At 46.6% G+C, this 18,967-nt stretch overlaps 1 protein-coding gene across 46 annotated transcripts in view; it reads left to right on the top strand.

The window, feature by feature from the left end:
- plecb (plectin b) overlaps positions 1–18,967 on the top strand; it is a 97,281-nt gene that overhangs the window by 63,611 nt on the left and 14,703 nt on the right. For 10 of the 46 annotated variants that reach the window (XM_078095374.1, XM_078095382.1, XM_078095391.1 and 7 more), the window contains 31 exons: positions 1,299–1,360; positions 3,028–3,045; positions 3,747–3,836; positions 5,195–5,272; positions 5,358–5,462; positions 6,386–6,552; positions 8,842–8,957; positions 9,081–9,184; positions 9,803–9,922; positions 10,555–10,650; positions 10,750–10,877; positions 11,365–11,458; positions 13,114–13,268; positions 13,422–13,722; positions 13,819–13,896; positions 13,997–14,158; positions 14,291–14,395; positions 14,496–14,591; positions 14,714–14,839; positions 14,939–15,091; positions 15,186–15,340; positions 15,617–15,743; positions 16,050–16,233; positions 16,335–16,358; positions 16,775–16,932; positions 17,466–17,644; positions 17,738–17,876; positions 17,989–18,345; positions 18,452–18,535; positions 18,627–18,731; positions 18,824–18,922. In XM_078095374.1, the coding sequence (XP_077951500.1) occupies positions 1,299–1,360; positions 3,028–3,045; positions 3,747–3,836; positions 5,195–5,272; positions 5,358–5,462; positions 6,386–6,552; positions 8,842–8,957; positions 9,081–9,184; positions 9,803–9,922; positions 10,555–10,650; positions 10,750–10,877; positions 11,365–11,458; positions 13,114–13,268; positions 13,422–13,722; positions 13,819–13,896; positions 13,997–14,158; positions 14,291–14,395; positions 14,496–14,591; positions 14,714–14,839; positions 14,939–15,091; positions 15,186–15,340; positions 15,617–15,743; positions 16,050–16,233; positions 16,335–16,358; positions 16,775–16,932; positions 17,466–17,644; positions 17,738–17,876; positions 17,989–18,345; positions 18,452–18,535; positions 18,627–18,731; positions 18,824–18,922 (3,965 nt within the window). The remainder of the gene's footprint in view (positions 1–1,298; positions 1,361–3,027; positions 3,046–3,746; positions 3,837–5,194; positions 5,273–5,357; positions 5,463–6,385; positions 6,553–8,841; positions 8,958–9,080; positions 9,185–9,802; positions 9,923–10,554; positions 10,651–10,749; positions 10,878–11,364; positions 11,459–13,113; positions 13,269–13,421; positions 13,723–13,818; positions 13,897–13,996; positions 14,159–14,290; positions 14,396–14,495; positions 14,592–14,713; positions 14,840–14,938; positions 15,092–15,185; positions 15,341–15,616; positions 15,744–16,049; positions 16,234–16,334; positions 16,359–16,774; positions 16,933–17,465; positions 17,645–17,737; positions 17,877–17,988; positions 18,346–18,451; positions 18,536–18,626; positions 18,732–18,823; positions 18,923–18,967) is intronic. The other 36 variants (XM_078095376.1, XM_078095386.1, XM_078095397.1 and 33 more) reach the window with 6 other exon arrangements.

The following is an 18,967-nucleotide window of genomic DNA, read 5'->3' as shown; positions in this document are numbered from 1 at the left end:
TGTTGTACAGTATGTTTCGCGTGTGCAATCTTGAGATGAATCATCTGAGCTACTTGGAAAATTACAGTAAATGCACTTTCTACCAATACTGTTGGCCGGTTGCTGTTTTTGGTTGCAAACTTCACACCTCACGGAAACCTGTTTGTGTCTGCTGACATCTGATCCTTGAAGTTCACTCTATCTCCTGCACTCATGAGGAGCAATGAGGAGCAATGAGTCCCCTAACAGCAGCTCAAACCGGTTTTGCTAACGTGACCTTAATGCGGGCACCGAACAGGTCAAGGTGCAGGTCCCGCCGGTGAACGTCTCCGGTCCACGGGCGCCTGCGTGTGAGCCACTATCCCACCCACACACGAAGCACAGCCACCAAGGTCACTCCGTTATGAGCTGGGCTTCAATGATAAATGAGGGGGTTAAATGTCTGCGTTGTCTTTACACGGTTTCCATGGAGACGTAGTTCCATAACATGCTTGCGGAAGTCATGCTGGCACCGTCGTGAGCAAAGGCAGCCCGTGGGCGCCTATTTTAAAGGTTGAATCACTGCCCTTTGCTTTTCTTTCCCCGGGCGCGTCTCTGTAAGGTAGACTGTTAAAATCACTCCCTTTAAACTGATAAGACGGGAGACTTTGTATCCCTAACCATAATTAATGGATCTAATTTCCTGCATGAGTCACAGTAAAAATGCATTGAAAGACAAATACCTGATTTTTTTTAACTTGTGATGCTTTGAAAGGAAAGGTGTTGGACAAAAACGGACCCGATCCTTCCACTTCTTCCACCACAAATGCTGCAGCACCACACCACACCTCGTGGGTTTCCCCTTAACTCCAATAACAATCGGGTTTATGCAGGTCGGTTGCCTCAGTGGGCGGCCTACCTGCCAAGATCTTGTTGTTTCTTGTAGGAAAACCTTATAGATACGCCATGTCCTGTTGTACTCATGCGGAGCAGCACACATCCGTCCTTCACAATGGGATCCTTTGATGAATGTTTGGGTCCAGACGTGACCCAGACATTTGGAGCATCATCTGCTGCCAGTGACTGTGATCTGATGCGGCCCGAAGAGGCATTTTTACCTGCTGATGAATCAGCTTTTCTTACAGACATCATACACGTCTGCCATTCTGGGGGTTTCCTCTTTCCTTTGCTGTTTTTATGCCAAATATATGAAGCTTCAACCCGCCAATGCATCCATCATCACAAAGTCTTGTCTGTATTGACTGCAGTCACAAAAATAATGTTGATTTTTTTTCCTTCTCACACTTGTCTGATGATTAACTGCACCCTTTGTTTTGCAGATGAACGGGATCGAGTTCAGAAAAAGACCTTCACCAAATGGGTGAACAAGCACTTGATAAAGGTGAGGACCCGTCCTTGACTGTTTCTATTTCTTATTCTAAACCCTGACGGCACTTTAAAGCTCTCGCATGCCTACGGCGCCATTTACACACTGCCAAGGGGCACACAAAAGTTTCACTTTCTCCTCTGGTAATAATCATAGCATATAATTATGCTATAATTAGGATTTCTTTTGCAGTGAAATTATTCATCCCTTACTTGTGCATTGGAAATGATGAGCTTTTAACCCCCTCATTAGCTTGGCAGTTGCTCATTCACACCTGGTCTTTAACACGGCTTATAAAAAGTCCTGTCCCTCTTCGCCTGGGAGACTGTGTACACCACGCTTCAACACGCTAGTTGAATGGTAGAATACTCTACTGCCTCGTTATGAGAACATAGTAGTAGTCTGTAGTTCCTCTTGTTCAAGCGATCACTGTGAATGTTGGAAGGGGGAGTCACAGACATCTGGACTCACTTAGTTCCTCCTGAAAAAGGCCAATTCTGGTCTCGGCCCAAAGCCCGTGGCCAACGGTAGCACATGTGTTTGTCGATGCACGGGGGAGTCGCGTAGACTATAAGAGAGCCGATCACGTAACTCAGCCTTTTAATTAGAAGACAAATAACAAGAAAAGAATCATCATCTCCACCTACATTAAGCCGCTAAACAAGTCAGCGTGAAGTTGAACGGATTTAGGGGCTGAATGGAAGGCTTGGTAAGTCGCAGGTTGGGTGTAGCCATGCAAAGGGCCACTGAGGGGCTTCCCCAGCGCAGTAAATAGTACTATTTATACTTATACAGCCACACCAGCTGCAAAAATACTAGTTGAAAAATGTTGTAGGTTGTTTTGATCATCATACCTAACTATTATTTAAAGTATCCCCTTAGGAGTTCTAGATGAATGATGTTAAAGCATCAAAGCCGAAGCATGTTAAGCTGCGCGATGACGTGCTGTCAGCCATGTGTTACAACCAATTTCACCGTGACAAGTTTACAGAGCAGCTTTTTTTTTTTTTTTGTACGTCTCGGAGGGCGATTAGTAGCATAGCACCTACCTTTCAGCCGAGGCAGAATGCAGGGCCTCGAGTAATCGAGGGGTGATGACAGCTGGCTATTGAGTAAACACTAAAGGGATCCACCACAAGATATCCGTAAAAAATCCTCTATTCGATCCAAGGAACTTAACAGCAATTTGATTAATGTGTTAAAAGTGTCATGCAATGGTGTGCAAACAAGAATACAGATGTTTGTATGTCAGTACTCTGCTAAGGTGGATCAAAGCAGGCGCCGTGGCCTGCTGAGAATGAGTAGACAGTGAACCCTAGTGGCGACGGCGTCGGATCGAGACGCGTTCACCTCGGCCCCGCCGGAAGGGCGGAGCGCGTCGGAGGTTCGGAGAACTGTGTCATAAATTGTTGCTCGCATGAAAAGAGCCAGTGTTGTAACTTGCAAGGGAGATGCGCTTTCATTCCATTCGAGGGCCGTGGCCTCCTTCGGCAACGTGACTGAACGCAGCCAGATGGGTTCATCCGCCCGTCCACCTACATACCACACCAAACACTTTGCCCTTCATTTAGTGGTCATTTATTTCTGCTTGTCTTTCTCTCCCTTCGTTTCCATCTTCTCTGTTTGTCCGTCGCTCATCCGTCTTTTTCTCACTCCTCCGTCTTGCGTCCCTCTTCACCCAGCATCATCGGAGGGCAGAGGTAGGTACCGCCACCTTCCAGCGGGGAGTCTACTCAATGTGTCTGGTCTTGGGGGATGACTTTGCATGGAAGTCCCTCAAATGATTATTCCCCCCCACCCCACCTTTTTGAATCCTGTGTTTTCTGGCATTGCCACAACATCCTCCCTCTTTGTCTGGTTGCCTGTACACCACACCTCACTTTTTTAACCAGAGACTGCACTTCTCACAGGATCCATGAGGGTTCTTTTGTGTTTTATTGTGTGTGTGTTTTTTTTTTTTTTTCCCCCTGCACTGCTCTGGCTTTTATGCGGTCCAATCTATCACTTGTCAGGGATGACAGCAGACATTTGGAGTTTGGAGTCAGGCTTGCGCGCTCAGGGCGATGCATTCCTGACCTGGGTGGAATTGTGCCAGTGCAGAGAACGCTCTGAGCAACTGCACACGTATATCACATCGGCGAAAAGCACTTCTATCGCCGCAGGTTGTTGCCATCGACTTAAAGGGCCTTTTAAGTCCATCGGCAAAACAGCCCAAATGAAAATAACAAACCGGTCTCTGGATTTGATGGAAGACCATTGAATATGTGTTAAATACGTCCTGACTTAGTGTTCCACTTCAGTCACTCAAACAAATGTCCCAGCTGTTAGTCCTGAATAACTGTTATTAGCAGTGCTTGCCTCTTGAATCCTTGTGACGTGCTCGTTTACTTTGTCTCGGCAGTCGCAGCGGCACGTGACCGACCTGTATGAAGACCTTCGAGATGGACACAACCTGATCTCGCTGTTGGAGGTGCTCTCCGGGGACACGCTGGTAAGTGTCGCCCGGTGTCTGACGTGAGGCCGAGGCGAGGGGGGCGCAAAACGGGGGGCCTGTCTCTTTAAGCTCCCAGACGTCCTGCAAACCAAAACCTAATCCAGCACTTCAGTCTTCAGTCGGTTGGTAAAAATGTCGTCCCCGTGGCAACAAGTCGTGACCAGTCGCAGCCACGTTGTCAGTCAGGAGCTTATTATGGGCTTTACTTGCCAAACAAAAGCCTCATTTAGCAACTCGGGTCCAGGATCCCTTTCTCCGTTCTCCCAGCCGTCTGTCTGATGCATAACCATTGTATTCAGCTGGGACGTTACCCTTTCTCAGGGTTTACAAACAGGCTCCGTACTGAAGCTGCTCTGCTGCTGTAGTGCACTGCTCCCTCCACCAGCTCTGCTTCTGAACGCCTCCATAGCCTTGATACATTAACACCACTTTGGCCTGTGTGTGTGTGTGTGTGTGTGCGCGCGCACTATACTGCTATCTGACGTACCTATCCACTTCTCTACTCCTCCTCCTCCTCCTCACACTCTTCCTAACCCCCTGGCCTCCTCTTTTCCTCGCTGTGACCCCTGTCTGTCTGTGTGGGGATCTCGGCCTCCTCTCTTTGCACTGCTCTTGCTGGGGTTAGCCGAGGGAGCGAGACGTGGTCAGCAGCGCTCGGTTGGTGAGTGGGTCAATAACTTTTAGTTCTATTTGTTATTAGGATTATAATTGTTATCATTCATCTGTACTCACTCAGGGAGTCGCTGTGCATGGTAGCCAGACCCTTCATTACCGTTGGCGAAGTGTTTTGTTTGCTCTTTCCATTCTTTCATTCATTGACCTGCTTGCATTGAGCATTTTGGCTGTTGGAACATGTTTAGTTATGAATAAGTGCTGCTGACACTTGCATTAACCAACTTGGCTGTTTGGGGCTGTACTTTGCACAGCAGTATTTTGACTGGTGACATTTGGTTGGGAACTATTTATATAGCTTTTTAATGTCGTATTTACATTTTAAATTCAAAGAGAACTAATATAACTTAACGTTATTCATTATGAGTTCTTCATTGCTTGCTGATTTAAATCATACAAAAACTACGAACGGCCTCGCTTATTGTTATTTACAGCATATTTTCTTTTTTTTTCCCCCATATTTGGGAACAACAGGACTAAATCAAAATAATGAGTCACAAGAAATCCTAGAAGCATCCAAAATTTAGCAGTTGTTTCCCTTCTCTCCCTCCCTTCTTTCTGTTTAAATGTCTGTCTATATGCTTTTCTGTTTTACGTCCCTTCATGTCTCTGTTTTGATTGAATGCTTATAGTTTTCCTCAAGCGATTACTAGATGTTACTAAACCCCTCTTCCTCTCTCCAGCCCAGAGAGAAGGGACGCATGCGATTCCACAAGCTGCAGAATGTACAGATAGCCCTGGACTTCCTCAGACACCGGCAGGTAAGACACACATGAGGGTCGATGCTTGTGCGTTCACGAGATGCTGTAGTCAGGAAAATAATCCCACTCCCGTTTGTCTTCTCAGGTCAAGCTGGTCAACATCAGAAACGATGACATAGCAGATGGGAACCCCAAGCTCACGCTGGGGTTAATATGGACCATCATCCTTCACTTCCAGGTCTCCTCCTCTGTCAGTGCTTTGTTCCGTTATTTTATCGCCCCGTACCACCGCCTGTGGGATCTGCGGTTTCCTGGGACCAATCGGAATGGATTCTGCTCTCCAAATTCTCTCTCTAATCAAAACAGAACGCGTTCCAAACTTAAATTCCAGAAGCTTTCACCGCTAAATGTCAACAGTTCTAACAAGTCTGGTGTGCTTCGGCTGATTTATGGGCAGCACACAGGGAATAAAAGCCAATCAGGGCGTGTACGTATGAGTCACTCCCAACGGAGGGGGTGTCAGGCCGAGTGTACAGCCTGTTGTCCTGCTTCTCTCCCGGCGGAAATCCCTGGCAGAGCCACACCTTCTCGTATCCAAAATGATTCAGATGTTGTTGGTGGTGAGAGTGGTGATCTGGTGACGCTGTAGATCCACATAATGAGTCTTTATACTTTCATACAAAAGAGAGGTAAAATGTCTGGGCTCAGTCCGCTGGTGAGTCAGAGTCGAGTGGGGAGAGAGGAAAGTTCCAGTCAAGTTAAATCTCCTGATTCATTTAATTTACTGCGGAAATGAGAAGGAAATGCTCTAAAGCAATTAATGGTTCAAAAACAGAAATGAAATAGTTGCCCAAAAATAGGCATGATCAAAACACCCGGATGAGTGGTCCATTTAGCCTAAGTGCTTTTCATAGAAGAATGTGAAAAGAAATCTGCAAAAGAGGTGACATCCCATCACTTTATTTGAAAATTCCTCATTTGAAGAACCTGCTAGTTGAGTAGACGAACCAGCACAGACTTCTGGATGTTTTATTCTAAAATGAACTATGGGGGTCTGGTGATTCGATTCAAATTACATCCTACGGTTTCCAATAAAGACTATTCCACATTTTCTCAAATGTATGTATTTGTATTTACATATATATTCATATATATACTTACATATTTTCACAGATCTCTGATATCCAGATCAACGGCCAGTCAGAAGACATGACAGCCAAGGAGAAGCTGCTGATCTGGTCCCAGAGGATGACCAACGGCTACCAGGGCATCCGCTGTGATAACTTCACCACCAGCTGGAGGGACGGCAAGCTCTTCAACGCCGTCATACACAAACACCAGTGAGTGGGTCTTTTGTTGCTGGTTATTTATTGGAATGTGAAACGATAGCACTGGCAGGGGAATCCGTTAGAATGTGTTCACTGTCAAATAGAAATACGTTTTATAAAAAGCCCGGGACTATGTAATAGGACTAGAGGTTCTGTGTCTTGTCATGACATGTCATCAATCGGGAGTTTTGATTAAAATATATTAACTGCAGCGCAGCAGGAGTGGCCCCTTTGCTAAGCTTCCAAGTGTCAAATTACACTTCATAAGGCCAGATTGAGCATAACTATGTTATTAAATCACATACAGCAAGTGTCTATTCCAGTCTAAATTATGTCAGATGTCCATTAAATTAAAATACAATTTTTAACTGTCTAGATCACAATGCCCAAATTAATAATTTACCTTTATCTGTTTAATCAGGTACTAAAACGTGATTATCTTATTTTCTTATTTGGACCTATTTTCTACTTACTGCTCCTGCTAGTAATGCTGCTTTGCATTGATGGTTCTCCATTTCAAGCCTTCGGGCTACAAATACCACTAATAGCGGTGGCAATGAGTCAGTCTACCAGCTAAAGACGATAATTCCTCTATTAAAGATGATGAGCTTAATAGATAATAAAGTCCTTAGGGCTCACTACCAAATATGTAAATTCCTCTACAGTTGTTGTGTGTCTATGTCATATAATTAGTGGTTAAGGATCGCTTTGTGTGGGAGCATCCTGGGAAATGAATAAACGTTTATTTCTCAGGAAGATTTGTGAAGGCATTTGCTGTTGGTTGGTTCCTTTTAAGTTCTAACAAAAGGATTCGTGCAGATGAGTCCAGAGAGAGAAGTTAAATGCAAAGTGCATCAGAGCCATTATGCACCGAAATAAAGGAAGGCCGGCGGGGACACGTTTTTTTTTTTTAAACTGGAACATGCAGCTGAAATCTTACTCTCTCTCTCTCGCCCTGTTATTGGAGACACCTGAGGCTGGATTAGTTCTGCCTTTCATAGCGGCCGGGGGTGTGGTGTGTGGGCGTAACTGTGGCGCTCTTGTGCCGCTACATGAAAACCGCGTCGCTGCTCGGTGTGTCGGCACAGTTCAGAGCAGCCGGCTGCAGAATCTGCATCGATTCAGATAATTGACCAGGGTTCATGTAGAGCCGTGTGAAGGGTCACGAATTGACTTTGCAACGGTCGACTTGGTCGTCATGTGGAAAGGAGCAGTGACTGAGCTTTACCAGTAGGAGGCTTTTGCGTCCCAGAAACCCTGCGGAACTATTAAGTGGATCTTCACCTGACGATAGGCAACTGAGACAATGCGATGGACTGATTCACATGCAACCATCGAGCCACCGACAGACCTGTGAAGCCGGAAGGCCATCCAGTAGCGACTGGACCAGGACCCTCTGGGCGGATTTCCAGATGCTCAGCATGAGGAAGAACTCCAAGAAGAAGAAGGGAAGCGCGTCACGATCTCTCAGCGACTCGGCCGACCGGGTGGTCATGGTGTGCGAGGATGTCCCATCAGAGGGATCGTCCGGGGACTCCGGGCGGGGCTCCACGAGCTCAGGGGCCCTGGCCGGTGGGGACAAACTGTGCCACGGGTGTAGTTCCCGTAGCTTTCAGGAAAAAAGAGGACGGAGCGTGAGCAGCTCCTCGAGGCCGGCGAACCAGAGCTCGGTGCGAGGAATCCGCCGAACGGAGGCTTCGCCTGCCCGCGGACCGACGGGAGGCCGCTCCACGCTATGCATCAGAGAGCTGTATGAACCTGCTGCATCTGTTGCTCGCTGCACATTAGGGATTTGCAAACTAAGTATCCGAATCAGCACGGCGGGGATATACGTGCATTTAAAACGGCTAAATTATATTATGAAGAAATTCAGTCAGGTATGCGTGCGCGGCAGATGTATTCAAACATTCAGTTCTGCAGTTTTAAGACGTTTCAATGCCCGGGGAGTCATTCCAGCTGTGGACTCTTTGACATCTGCCGGGTAGAGTCAAACAGCCAGAGGACATAAATGCAGTTGCTCATACACGTCTGTCAGAAAGTGGGACGAGTTTGATAAAGCCGGTGGCAGAAAATGTTAATGTTGTTTGCACTTAGCCCTCAATTCTAAATACATTTTTACTTTGTGAGGCTGAAAATACAACACAATTTGTGACGCTTCTGCTTTTAATTACAGCTTTACAGCTGCTCTAATTTGCTGTTATCAAATATATTATGTACGTTTTGTTATAAAGACTCAAAATGCATTATAGTCACTGAATTTATCGGCTGGAGATTAATTGTCCATGTTTTGTGCTCCCTTAGTCCCAGGCTCATCGACATGGGCCAAGTGTACCGACAGACCAACCTGCAGAACCTGGAACACGCCTTCCACGTGGCAGAGAGCGACCTGGGGGTGACCCGCCTGCTGGACCCCGAGGGTAAGGCTGGCGCAGAGACAATTTAATCGTAATTATATTGCATATTGTGTTTTGCAGCGTTATTCCCAGTTCTTGGCTCGCAAGCATTCATTTGCAACAAGAACTAACGAGATGTCCTTTCAGACGTCGATGTCCCACACCCTGATGAGAAGTCCATCATCACCTACGTGTCATCCCTGTACGACGCTATGCCGCGGCTCGATGCACACGACGGCGCCAGAGCGAACGTGAGCAGATCTCCTCCCATCGCACGACTCTTCTTTGACGCTTAACTGATGACAGAAATCAATGGATGTGCTTCAGTGGACGCGAGCGTTTGCTCTGATTGGATGTGATTTAATGCTTGACGACTTGCGGGTCTTGTGACTGCTTTTCAATTAGCGCTTTATTGTTTTCAGCTAAATTTACTCCTGCTTTCCGCGAGACGTCTCGTGAAACCAATTGTCACAGGAAATTAGCAACCGGTGTTGTCGACACGTAACATATGTTCATGCATAAATACAGTGTAGTAGGTTATACACTTGTTATTTCAAACAATTCAAACATAACAAATGAAAGTCGATATATATATATATATATATATATATCAAATGCAAAATACAGAAATTCTCTCAATATAATATCCATATATTCATATCCAGCCATTGGTCAGATATTACTTACTTAATGACGCGACCTGCTGCACACTCTGGCTCCTTAGCCCCGCCCCCCTCCACACACACACAAAGCCTGGGCTGTTTGGTGCCTAATTGAGTTTAGCGTGCTGTGCGACGAGGGAGAATAAGCGCGCTCCCGTGTGTCCTTGTTAAACTCCCGACTGGCCTTCTCTGCTGTGGCGGCTGCAGGAGCTGGAGCTGCGCTGGCAGGAGTACTACGAGCTGGTGACTCTTCTGCTCCAGTGGAACCGCCACCATGTCACCATCTTCCAGGAGAGGAAGTTCCCCGCCAGCTACGAGGAGATAGAGGTGAGACGATGCGCTGGTCCGACGCCGCTCTATTAAATATCAGTCTTTTGTTTAGGCTCGGAGTTGAGCAGCACTCAAGAGCATCTTAATGCACAATTAATACAGATCGCGTGTCCTAATCATCAAAGTGTTCTATCGTTGGATCGAGGAACGCGCCTAGACAATGTCTAACTAGGGACAGAACTGTGTCCCCTGGCATTGTTGTGCTGTAGGTGGGGCAGGGTGGGTGCTGAGGACATGCTGGACCTAATCCCGAGAAGCATGATCACTGTGCCACTCCCTGTCCGCGCCGCAGAACAAAAGCATAGCGTGACTTCAGCATTTTCCTTAATTCTCTCTGAAATCAGAGTATTATGCAAAGGTCAGATATTACTTTTTAAAGTCTGTTTAGAGAGCGAGTAACAGGCAGTGAGGTTGTTTAAGTCACAATATTACACCAGTCATGTGAATGCCCCTCATTGTGTAGAGACTTTAAAACTGTAACCTGATTTGCTAACGTGCTAATGCGCTTATGCTATTTCGGAAAGTAGGATTTTAAATCAATTTCAATGTGCAAAACAGTACGTCATTCAGGAGATAAATCAAATGAAGAAATGCTCCTTCAATCTTTCTTTTCCTCATATTTCCTTTAGATTCTTTGGCGGCAGTTCTTGAAGTTCAAAGAGACCGAGCTGCCGGCGAAAGAGTCCGACAAGAACCGGTCCAAGCACATCTACCAGTCCTTTGAGGCGAGCTGACCCCGACGTTCTCTCCGTTCGTTTGTTTGTTTCACTGCGCTCCGTTGTGTCGAGCGCCGGCTCACAGATGTCGCTCCCTCCTGCCCGCAGAGTGCCGTGCATGCTGGTCAGGTGAAGGTCCCTCCAGGGTACCACCCCATTGATGTGGAGAAAGAATGGGGTCGACTTCACGTGGCCATCCTGGAGAGAGAACGGCTGCTCAGGATAGAGTTTGAGAGGTTCGGACAGCGCGCCATGTGCCGCAGTATATTATTTGATTCATTTTGTTGTGAAAACGAGAGTTGAGGAATAAAGGTTCAAATATTAGCTCGTGTCCCAGCTTTAGTCCGAGGGGGTGTTATTGTGTTACCTGCAACACCACTGCGCTGATCCCATGGAGGCCTGGTAATAGCTCCTGCGTTCCTCATAATGTAGAGCGGCGGCGTGTCGCGCCTGGATAATGGGACGGTTTCATGAGATGCTGCGGTCATCTGAACTGACTGAATGAGCGAAGGAGCAGACAGGATGTCTTTGTCGTAGGACATTTTCGACTACGTGGGCAGATTATTTTCAGAAGACACGATGAGAACCGTCTCTCTCGTGGTCTTTCCCTAAAGCGTTGAGGAGTGACATTTGTCAGTGGCCCTCATGAATCGGAGCAGTTGCTGCAATGCAGCTTCTGTTGGTCTTGTCGATGTCTTACTGGTCTATTGTCTTCTCATCCAGACTCGAGAGACTCCAGAGGATCTTCAGTAAAGTCCAGATGGAGTCGGGGACGTACGACGGCCAGCTCAGCCACCTGGAGACCCTTCTGCAGACAGTGAGTGCTGTTCATGTCTCACCTTAGAAATACTGCTCTTTGCTGGTGTTCACAAAACAAAAGAATCCATACAACAGTTTAGAGACCATCCTTGTAATTAGTTTTCATTGTGACCAAAACGTTTTTCGATATAAAGAAAAATGATAAATTTGCTCTTTTTATGTCTCAAGTAAACAAAAAGAAACAAAAACTAACTATGGACATCTTACAACCACCGAAGAGAATACTGCCTTTAAGGTTATCCACCAACTATATCATGAAAAGCTACAGAAAAGTAAAAAAATATTGATTGTCCACCCTGTAGGACATATATGTCAAACTCAAGGCCCGCGGGCCATATCCGGCCCGGCATGCAATTATATCTGGCCCGCGAGATCATTTTATATTATTGTTACTAATGGCCCGACGATATGAAGCGCTGATAACAAAATAAACTACAGATCCCATAATGCAGCCCTTCAGCTGCCTTGCCGAGCGCTTTCCCTGGCGTTTCTGGCTGACATAACCGCTCGTCTCAACGCCTTAAACCTCCAGCTCCAGGGACGTGACCGCATGATCACTGACATGTATGACGCAGTGAAGGCATTTCCAGTGAAGCTGATTTCATGGGAGACACAAATGCACCAGTGCAACTTGCCCCACTTTCCCTGTTGCCAACTAATGCGGCACAGCGGTGTTCCCAAATACGCACGTTGCTGATAAACTGAGCGCATTGCGCGCGGAGTTCGCGCGGCGCTTTGGTGATTTTGAGGAACAAAAAAAATATTTTGAGTGGTTTCGCAACCCATTTGCCGTCGACGTGGAAACTGCACCTGTGCAGATTCAGCTGATTTAGCTGCAGTGTAATGGGACACTAAAGACAAAGTCCGACACTGTTTATTCACTCCAGTCCCGCAGCAATGTCCCAGCTCCGTCTACATCGAACCTTGTGCATGTTTGGTAGCACATATCTGCGTGAGAAGCTGTTCTCAGTGAAGACAAACAAAACAGCACACAGGAGTCGTCTCACTGATGAACCTTCAGTCCATCCTGAGTCTCCACAACACAGGACCTCGCGCCAAACATAAACCAACTTGTTGCCAGAAAAAGATGCAAAGCATCCAGCTCCGATAAAATGGCATAAGAGCAAAGAAAACTGAATGTTTTGCATCGTTATTTGTTATTTCTGAAAAGCACAAATTTTATTTATATTTCCAGGTTTTGTTTTGTTTTGCAGCATGTTCATATTTCTAACTTGTATAATTTTGACAGGAGATATTTTTATGGAGAGTAAAATCAGTTTTTTTTAAATAAAATGACAAAAGCAAAGAAACTCAAATGTTTTGATTTGTTATTTTAAAGTTTACTTAAAGCGCAAGCACTGTCACAATTTTTATTTTATTTTTTCAGGCGTTTTTTTGCAGCATGTTCATATTTCTAACTTGTATAATTTTGACTGGATATATTTTTATGGAGAGCAAGATATTTTAAGTTAAGTTAAGTTTAAGTTTATTTATTGCAGAATAACATTCCTGTCTGTTTGTATTTATATTTATGTTAAAAGAAACTTTTAGTTTTAGTGTGTTCAATAAATGTTTATTCTGTTCGGCCCGTGACCTGAAGTGTGTTTTGAATTTTGGCCCCCTGTTCAATTGAGTTTGACACCCCTGCTGTAGGACATCCGTCTCCTGAAAGCGGGGAAACCAGCTCAGCACACAGCAGAAGTGGAGCGGGAGCTGGACAAGGCCGACAACGCCATCCGCCTGCTCTTCAACGATGTGCAGATACTCAAAGATGGGCGCCACCCTCAGGCGGAACAGATGTACCGCAGGTGGGTTCGACGCGTCCTGCATCCAGGGGAACCTCGGACATAAACATCACATCTTCTACAAAAACAGTTAAAAGGCGCAGGTCTGAATCTAAAAGAAGAAAAAAAAAAAAAAAGCTCATCAGTATAAGAGTGCCGTGTTTCTCGTCCCCACAGGGTTTACTGCCTCCACGAGCGCCTGGTCAACTTGCGCACCGATTACAACCTCCGCCTGAAGTCCTCTATGAAGATTACCCAGGTTCCTCAGACGCAGTCTGTGCGACCTGAGCAGGACGACGTGACCATCCGCTACGTCAAAGACCTCCTGGCCTGGGTGGAGGAGAACCAGCTTCGCATCGACGGGGCGGAGTGGGGCTCCGATCTGCCCTCTGTGGAGTCCCAGCTGGGCAGCCACAGAGGCCTGCACAAAACTGTGGAGGACTTCCGCTCCAAGATCGAACGCGCCAGGGCCGACGAGGTAGCACCGTCGTGGGCGGAGGATCGTGCAATGTCCGACGCTGTGCTGCTGATTTTTAAAAAAGTTAACCCCCGTTGCATCTTTCATTTACTGCAGAGTCAGCTCTCTCCTATCGGCAAGGGCTCGTACAGGGAGTACATGGGTAAACTGGATCTGCAGTACGGCAAGCTACTGGTAAGAGACGTTGCATTTCAAACTGAACAAATTCACCTCAAGTTGAAGTTGTAGGTATTCGAAAGCTGTTTGTTTGTTTGTTTTTTGTTTTTTTACTCAGAACTCTTCCAAGTCCCGCCTGAAGAACTTGGATTCACTCCACACCTTCATCGGCGCTGCCACTAAGGAAATGATGTGGTTAAATGACAAAGAAGAAGAGGAGGTCAACTTCGACTGGAGCGACAGGAACGCCAACATGACGGCTAAGAAAGACAACTACTCGGTGCGTTTTACGGCAAATCCCGCCTTCACGTACCAGCTCTTACATCTGGTCTCCAATAATGACATAAAAAGTAACCAGTATTTTGTTTTTCCTACCAAGATTGCCATTAATAGCCTTATTTTGATCATCCAGGGTCTGATGCGAGAGCTGGAGCTGAGGGAGAAGAAAGTCAGTGATCTCCAGGTCATGGGGGACAGGCTTGTCAGGGACGGCCATCCCGGCAAGAAGACCGTTGAAGTAATTACTTTAAACAGCCAAAGTCCACATGCTGTGTAAAAGCTTACAGAGTGCGGCCTCCACCAATGCACCGTCATCATGTCTCCTCTGTCTCTTTCAGTCCTTCACAGCCGCCCTGCAGACCCAGTGGAGCTGGATCCTCCAGCTGTGCTGTTGCATCGAGGCTCATCTCAAAGAAAACACAGCCTACTACCAGGTATGGGTCGGCTATGGGAATTAAAACTGATCTGCGGCATTCCAATAACACTGTACGTGCATCCATCGGCCATAGAGCAAAGACTCAAATGTCCTGTCCCCCATCGTGTCCTTCCCTTTCAGTTCTTTGCAGATGTGAAAGAGGCTCAAGATAAGATGAACAAAATGCAAGAGAACATGAAAAAGAAATACAGCTGCGATCGCTCCACCACGGCCACGCGGCTGGAGGATCTGCTGCAGGATACTGTGGTGAGTTTTATGTCAGAGGAGCTTCATAAAATGTACGTCAATATATATATATATATATATATATATGCATTTCAATTGAATGTGTTTATTTTCCACCAGGAGGAGAAAGAACAGCTGAATGAATTCAAGACCATTGCGACCGGCCTGAACAAGAGAGCCAAGTCCATCATCCAGCTGAAACCCCGCAACCCCACCACCCCCATCAAAGGAAAACTGCCCGTCCAGGCCGTCTGTGACTTCAAGCAGCAGGAGGTCAGTCGCTTGTGATTCGCCCACAGGGCTTCCGACGTATTGCAGGACCCTCTTGAATGGGTGTGTAATCGAGCGATCGGCGATGGTCTTTCAGATCACCGTCCACAAAGGAGACGAGTGCGCGCTGCTCAACAACTCGCAGCCCTTCAAGTGGAAGGTGCTGAACCACTCTGGACACGAGGCGGTGGTGCCCTCCGTCTGCTTCATGGTGCCTCCCGTCAACAAGGAGGCCGTGGACAGTGTCTCCAGGTGAGAACACATGCCGACACCCAGCAGGGTTTATATATTAATATTTCTTTTTTGGGGTCAGGGAGCCGGGTGTCCGGATCTATTTGGCCAATGATAAAATGATAACGATAAATTTCATCTGTTAACTAATTAAGGAATGCAAATTGTGCTTCATTCCGTGAACCGGTCCAATCCAATTACAGCAAATACACAATGAGTTTAAAGATAAACTGAACGTGGCCTGGAGAGGTTAAACCTCCGTTTCTTACTTCCTGCTGTGTTCCTCTCCTTCTCCAGTCTGGATTCAGGTTATCAGCAGATGGTGTCCATGTGGCAGACGCTCCACATAGACATGAAGAGCTTGCTATCCTGGCAGTACCTGATGAAAGACTTCACCCAGATACACTCCTGGAACATCACAACGGTGGGCGTGAACACTTTTGCATGAAAGTTGTAAATTAGATCTTTATGTGACAAAAAGAGATAAATACACAAAGCATATTAATCGTTTTTTGTATTAATAAATATTCATATTCAAACTCATCTGTTGTTTTAAGAGCAGGCGATACAGGGAAGGGTCTGATTACGTTAAGTGTTTGGTCTCACATCCAGTTGCTGTACGATCATGTTATAGCTCTGAATAGTGTGCTATTAAAATGAGCAATTTTTCTCTCTCTATCTTTTGTCTGACTAAAATGTCAAATCCCTCATTCTTCTCCATCCTTTGCAGTTGAAGACCATGAAATCAGAGGAATACAGGCTGATAATGAGGAACCTGGAGCTCCACTACCAGGACTACATGCGCGAAAGCCAGGACTCGCAGCTCTTTGGCCCCGGTGACCGCATGCAGGTCGAGGAAGACTACTCCAAGTCCACCCAGCATTTCGACCACCTGATCCGCTCCATGGAGAAAGGTAACTTTGATTCATCTTCATCTTAACAACAAAAGATTCATGGAAGGGAGCGTACAACACGTTACTCCCAACTTCACAGACTGTAATGCATCACCTTTCAGGAGTAATGGTTGTTAGGCTCAAAGGTGAGTTGATGGCAAGCCGTCACCAAGCAAGTGTATAAACACGCTTTTTGAGCTTTGAATGAGCTGCTCAAAGACATCAGTGTGATTAGAGTTCTAAGTGACTGCATGTTGGTTTGGTTGCACTTCTTTATTTGGGTAGAACATTCCTGCTATTTGCCGTTAGGATTGTAGCTTATGTAGAGCTGCGTGTGTCCCGACGCATAATGAGCTGCACGTATCACCCTGCTTATGATTTGAGTGTGAAATATACATGCAGTTTCCCATTAACATCAACAACACACTGTGACTTACGTACTTTTTTTTTATCTACAGTATTCAGTATTTCTTAGTTCTCAGCCCTCGAATGCACCAAAACGTATTATTATTATCCTCATCCTATTTTGCTGTCCTCAAGTAATACGTATTTTGCTACACAGGTCAACAGGATGAGACCCTTTGTAAGAACTACATATCTGAGATCAAGGACCTGCGTGTGATCATAGAGGCCTGCGAGGCCGGCACCGTGGCTCGCATACGCAAACCTATGGAGACGGAGCCTCTGAAAGAATGCGCTGAGAAGACAGCAGACCAGCAGGTACTGCACACATCAATGGGACCGGATTAGTTAGACACCAATGCACACGGGCTGGAATCCGATGGCCAAGGGCTTAAGCTTTGGGCGTCAATTGAGCCTGCATGGCAACATCTACAGACGTCGAGCAAGGCTCTTAGCAACCCACGAGCCCTGGAGGCCAAACATATCCAGCCACATAGAGGAAAGAGGGAAATTACTAATTCCATAACGGGCAATGGGTAATGGAAGTGGTAGTACCGCACTCAGTGTAGCTCTGGGTGTGCACACGCCGCAGAGAATTGTAATCGCTTCAGGTCTTACATTTGTAGCCGTTAAGAGAGAGTTGCAGAATTTTACAGTAGGACTTCTGGCTGCTTTCCAACAGCAGCTGCTCAGGCTCCTGCTGATGTGAGACTGTGCATTTAAATGTTAAAGGTGCCTTCGAGCGCGTCTTAGCAACCTGCTCCCTTATAACACTTTGCTTGGGATTTCTTTGTCCTCATGTTGAACAAGTTTTACTCCCCTCTGACATGTTGTCTTCTTGTGTTGTGCAGAAAGTCGAGGCGAAGCTGAAGAGCCTCAAGAAGGACCTTGATAAGGTTTCTTCGAGGACACAAGAGGTCTTGGCTTCCCCTCAGCAGTCTGTCTCAGCTCCTGTTCTGCGCTCAGAGCTTGAACTCACCGTGCAGAAGATGGATCATGCCAGCGTGCTCTCCTCCGTTTACCTCGAGAAGTGAGTCCCCAGTGCAGCAAAGTGGGAATGAGTAAAATGCACCCACCCCCCTTTGCCCCGCTAATGCACGTAACCTAATAATGCTTTTCCCAGGCTGAAGACCGTGGAAATGGTGATCCGTAACACACAGGGTGCAGAGGGAGTTCTCAAGCAGTATGAGAACATTCTGCGGGAGGTTCACACCGTGCCCAGCGATTGCAAAGAAGTAGAGACCTACAGAAAAATGCTTAAGGTAAAGATCTGTTTAAGGCGTCAACTTCTGTGTACAATACAAAGCATCTTCAAATCAGCATATTGAGCCTGAGCGGTGATCTCGACCGTGTTTGCTCACTGTGATTTTGCAGACAATGCGAGAGGAGGCTGAGGGCGAACAGCCAGTGTTCGATTGCCTGGAAGAAGAACTGAAGAAGGCCAAGGCAGTGAGCGACAAGATGTCACGGGTGCACAGCGAGCGGGACGTCGAGCTGGACCACTACCGCCAGCTCCTGTCCGGCCTTCAGGAGCGCTGGAAGGCCGTGTTCGCCCAGACGGACGTCCGGCAGAGAGAGCTGGAGCAGCTCGGCCGCCAGCTGGGCTACTATCGCGAGAGCTACGACTGGCTGATCCACTGGATCGCTGACGCCAAGCAAAGGCAGGACAAGATCCAGGCCGTGCTCATCACCGACAGCAAAACGCTCAATGAACAACTGAGCCAGGAGAAGGTAAATCCAGTGCCGGTATTTCTTGGCACTAGTGTTTATTTTCAAATTAATTTCCTATGGAACTATTGAGCTCAAGTAACTAAATTCAAACCCATATTCTAAACAGAAACTGCTGGAGGAGATTGAGAGCAACCAAGGCAAAGTCGATGAGTGTCAAAAGTATGCTAAAGCGTACATTAATACTATCAAGGTGAGCATGAAAAAACAACATCATTCATTCATTGTTGTGAATATTGTAATTGGAAGCATCAATAATGGAGAATTGACCTTTTCACCATCAGGACTATGAACTCCAGGTGGTTGCCTACCAAGCCCAGGTGGATCCCCTTGCTTCTCCCTTGAAGAAATCCAAAATGGACTCTGCCTCTGACAACATTATTCAGGAGGTGTGTTTCCCGAAAAAAAAAACCCGTTGGCTGCAGCATTAACTCGTTTCATTGTAAATGACCGATGTTCTGCTCGTCTCTCCCTGAATCAGTATGTAACGCTGAGGACGCGCTACAGTGAGCTGATGACTCTGACTAGTCAGTACATCAAGTTCATCACCGACTCTCAGCGGCGCCTGGAGGACGAGGAGGTGCGTGGCAACTGGCTGAGGATCCCAAACAAACTCAATTCTAAC

Source organism: Gasterosteus aculeatus, chromosome 20 (assembly GCF_964276395.1).
Source record: "Gasterosteus aculeatus chromosome 20, fGasAcu3.hap1.1, whole genome shotgun sequence".
In the NCBI taxonomy this organism is placed as follows: domain Eukaryota; kingdom Metazoa; phylum Chordata; class Actinopteri; order Perciformes; family Gasterosteidae; genus Gasterosteus; species Gasterosteus aculeatus.
The sequence above is the reverse complement of the archived record's forward strand: the minus strand, read 5'-3'. Positions and strand labels throughout refer to the sequence as shown.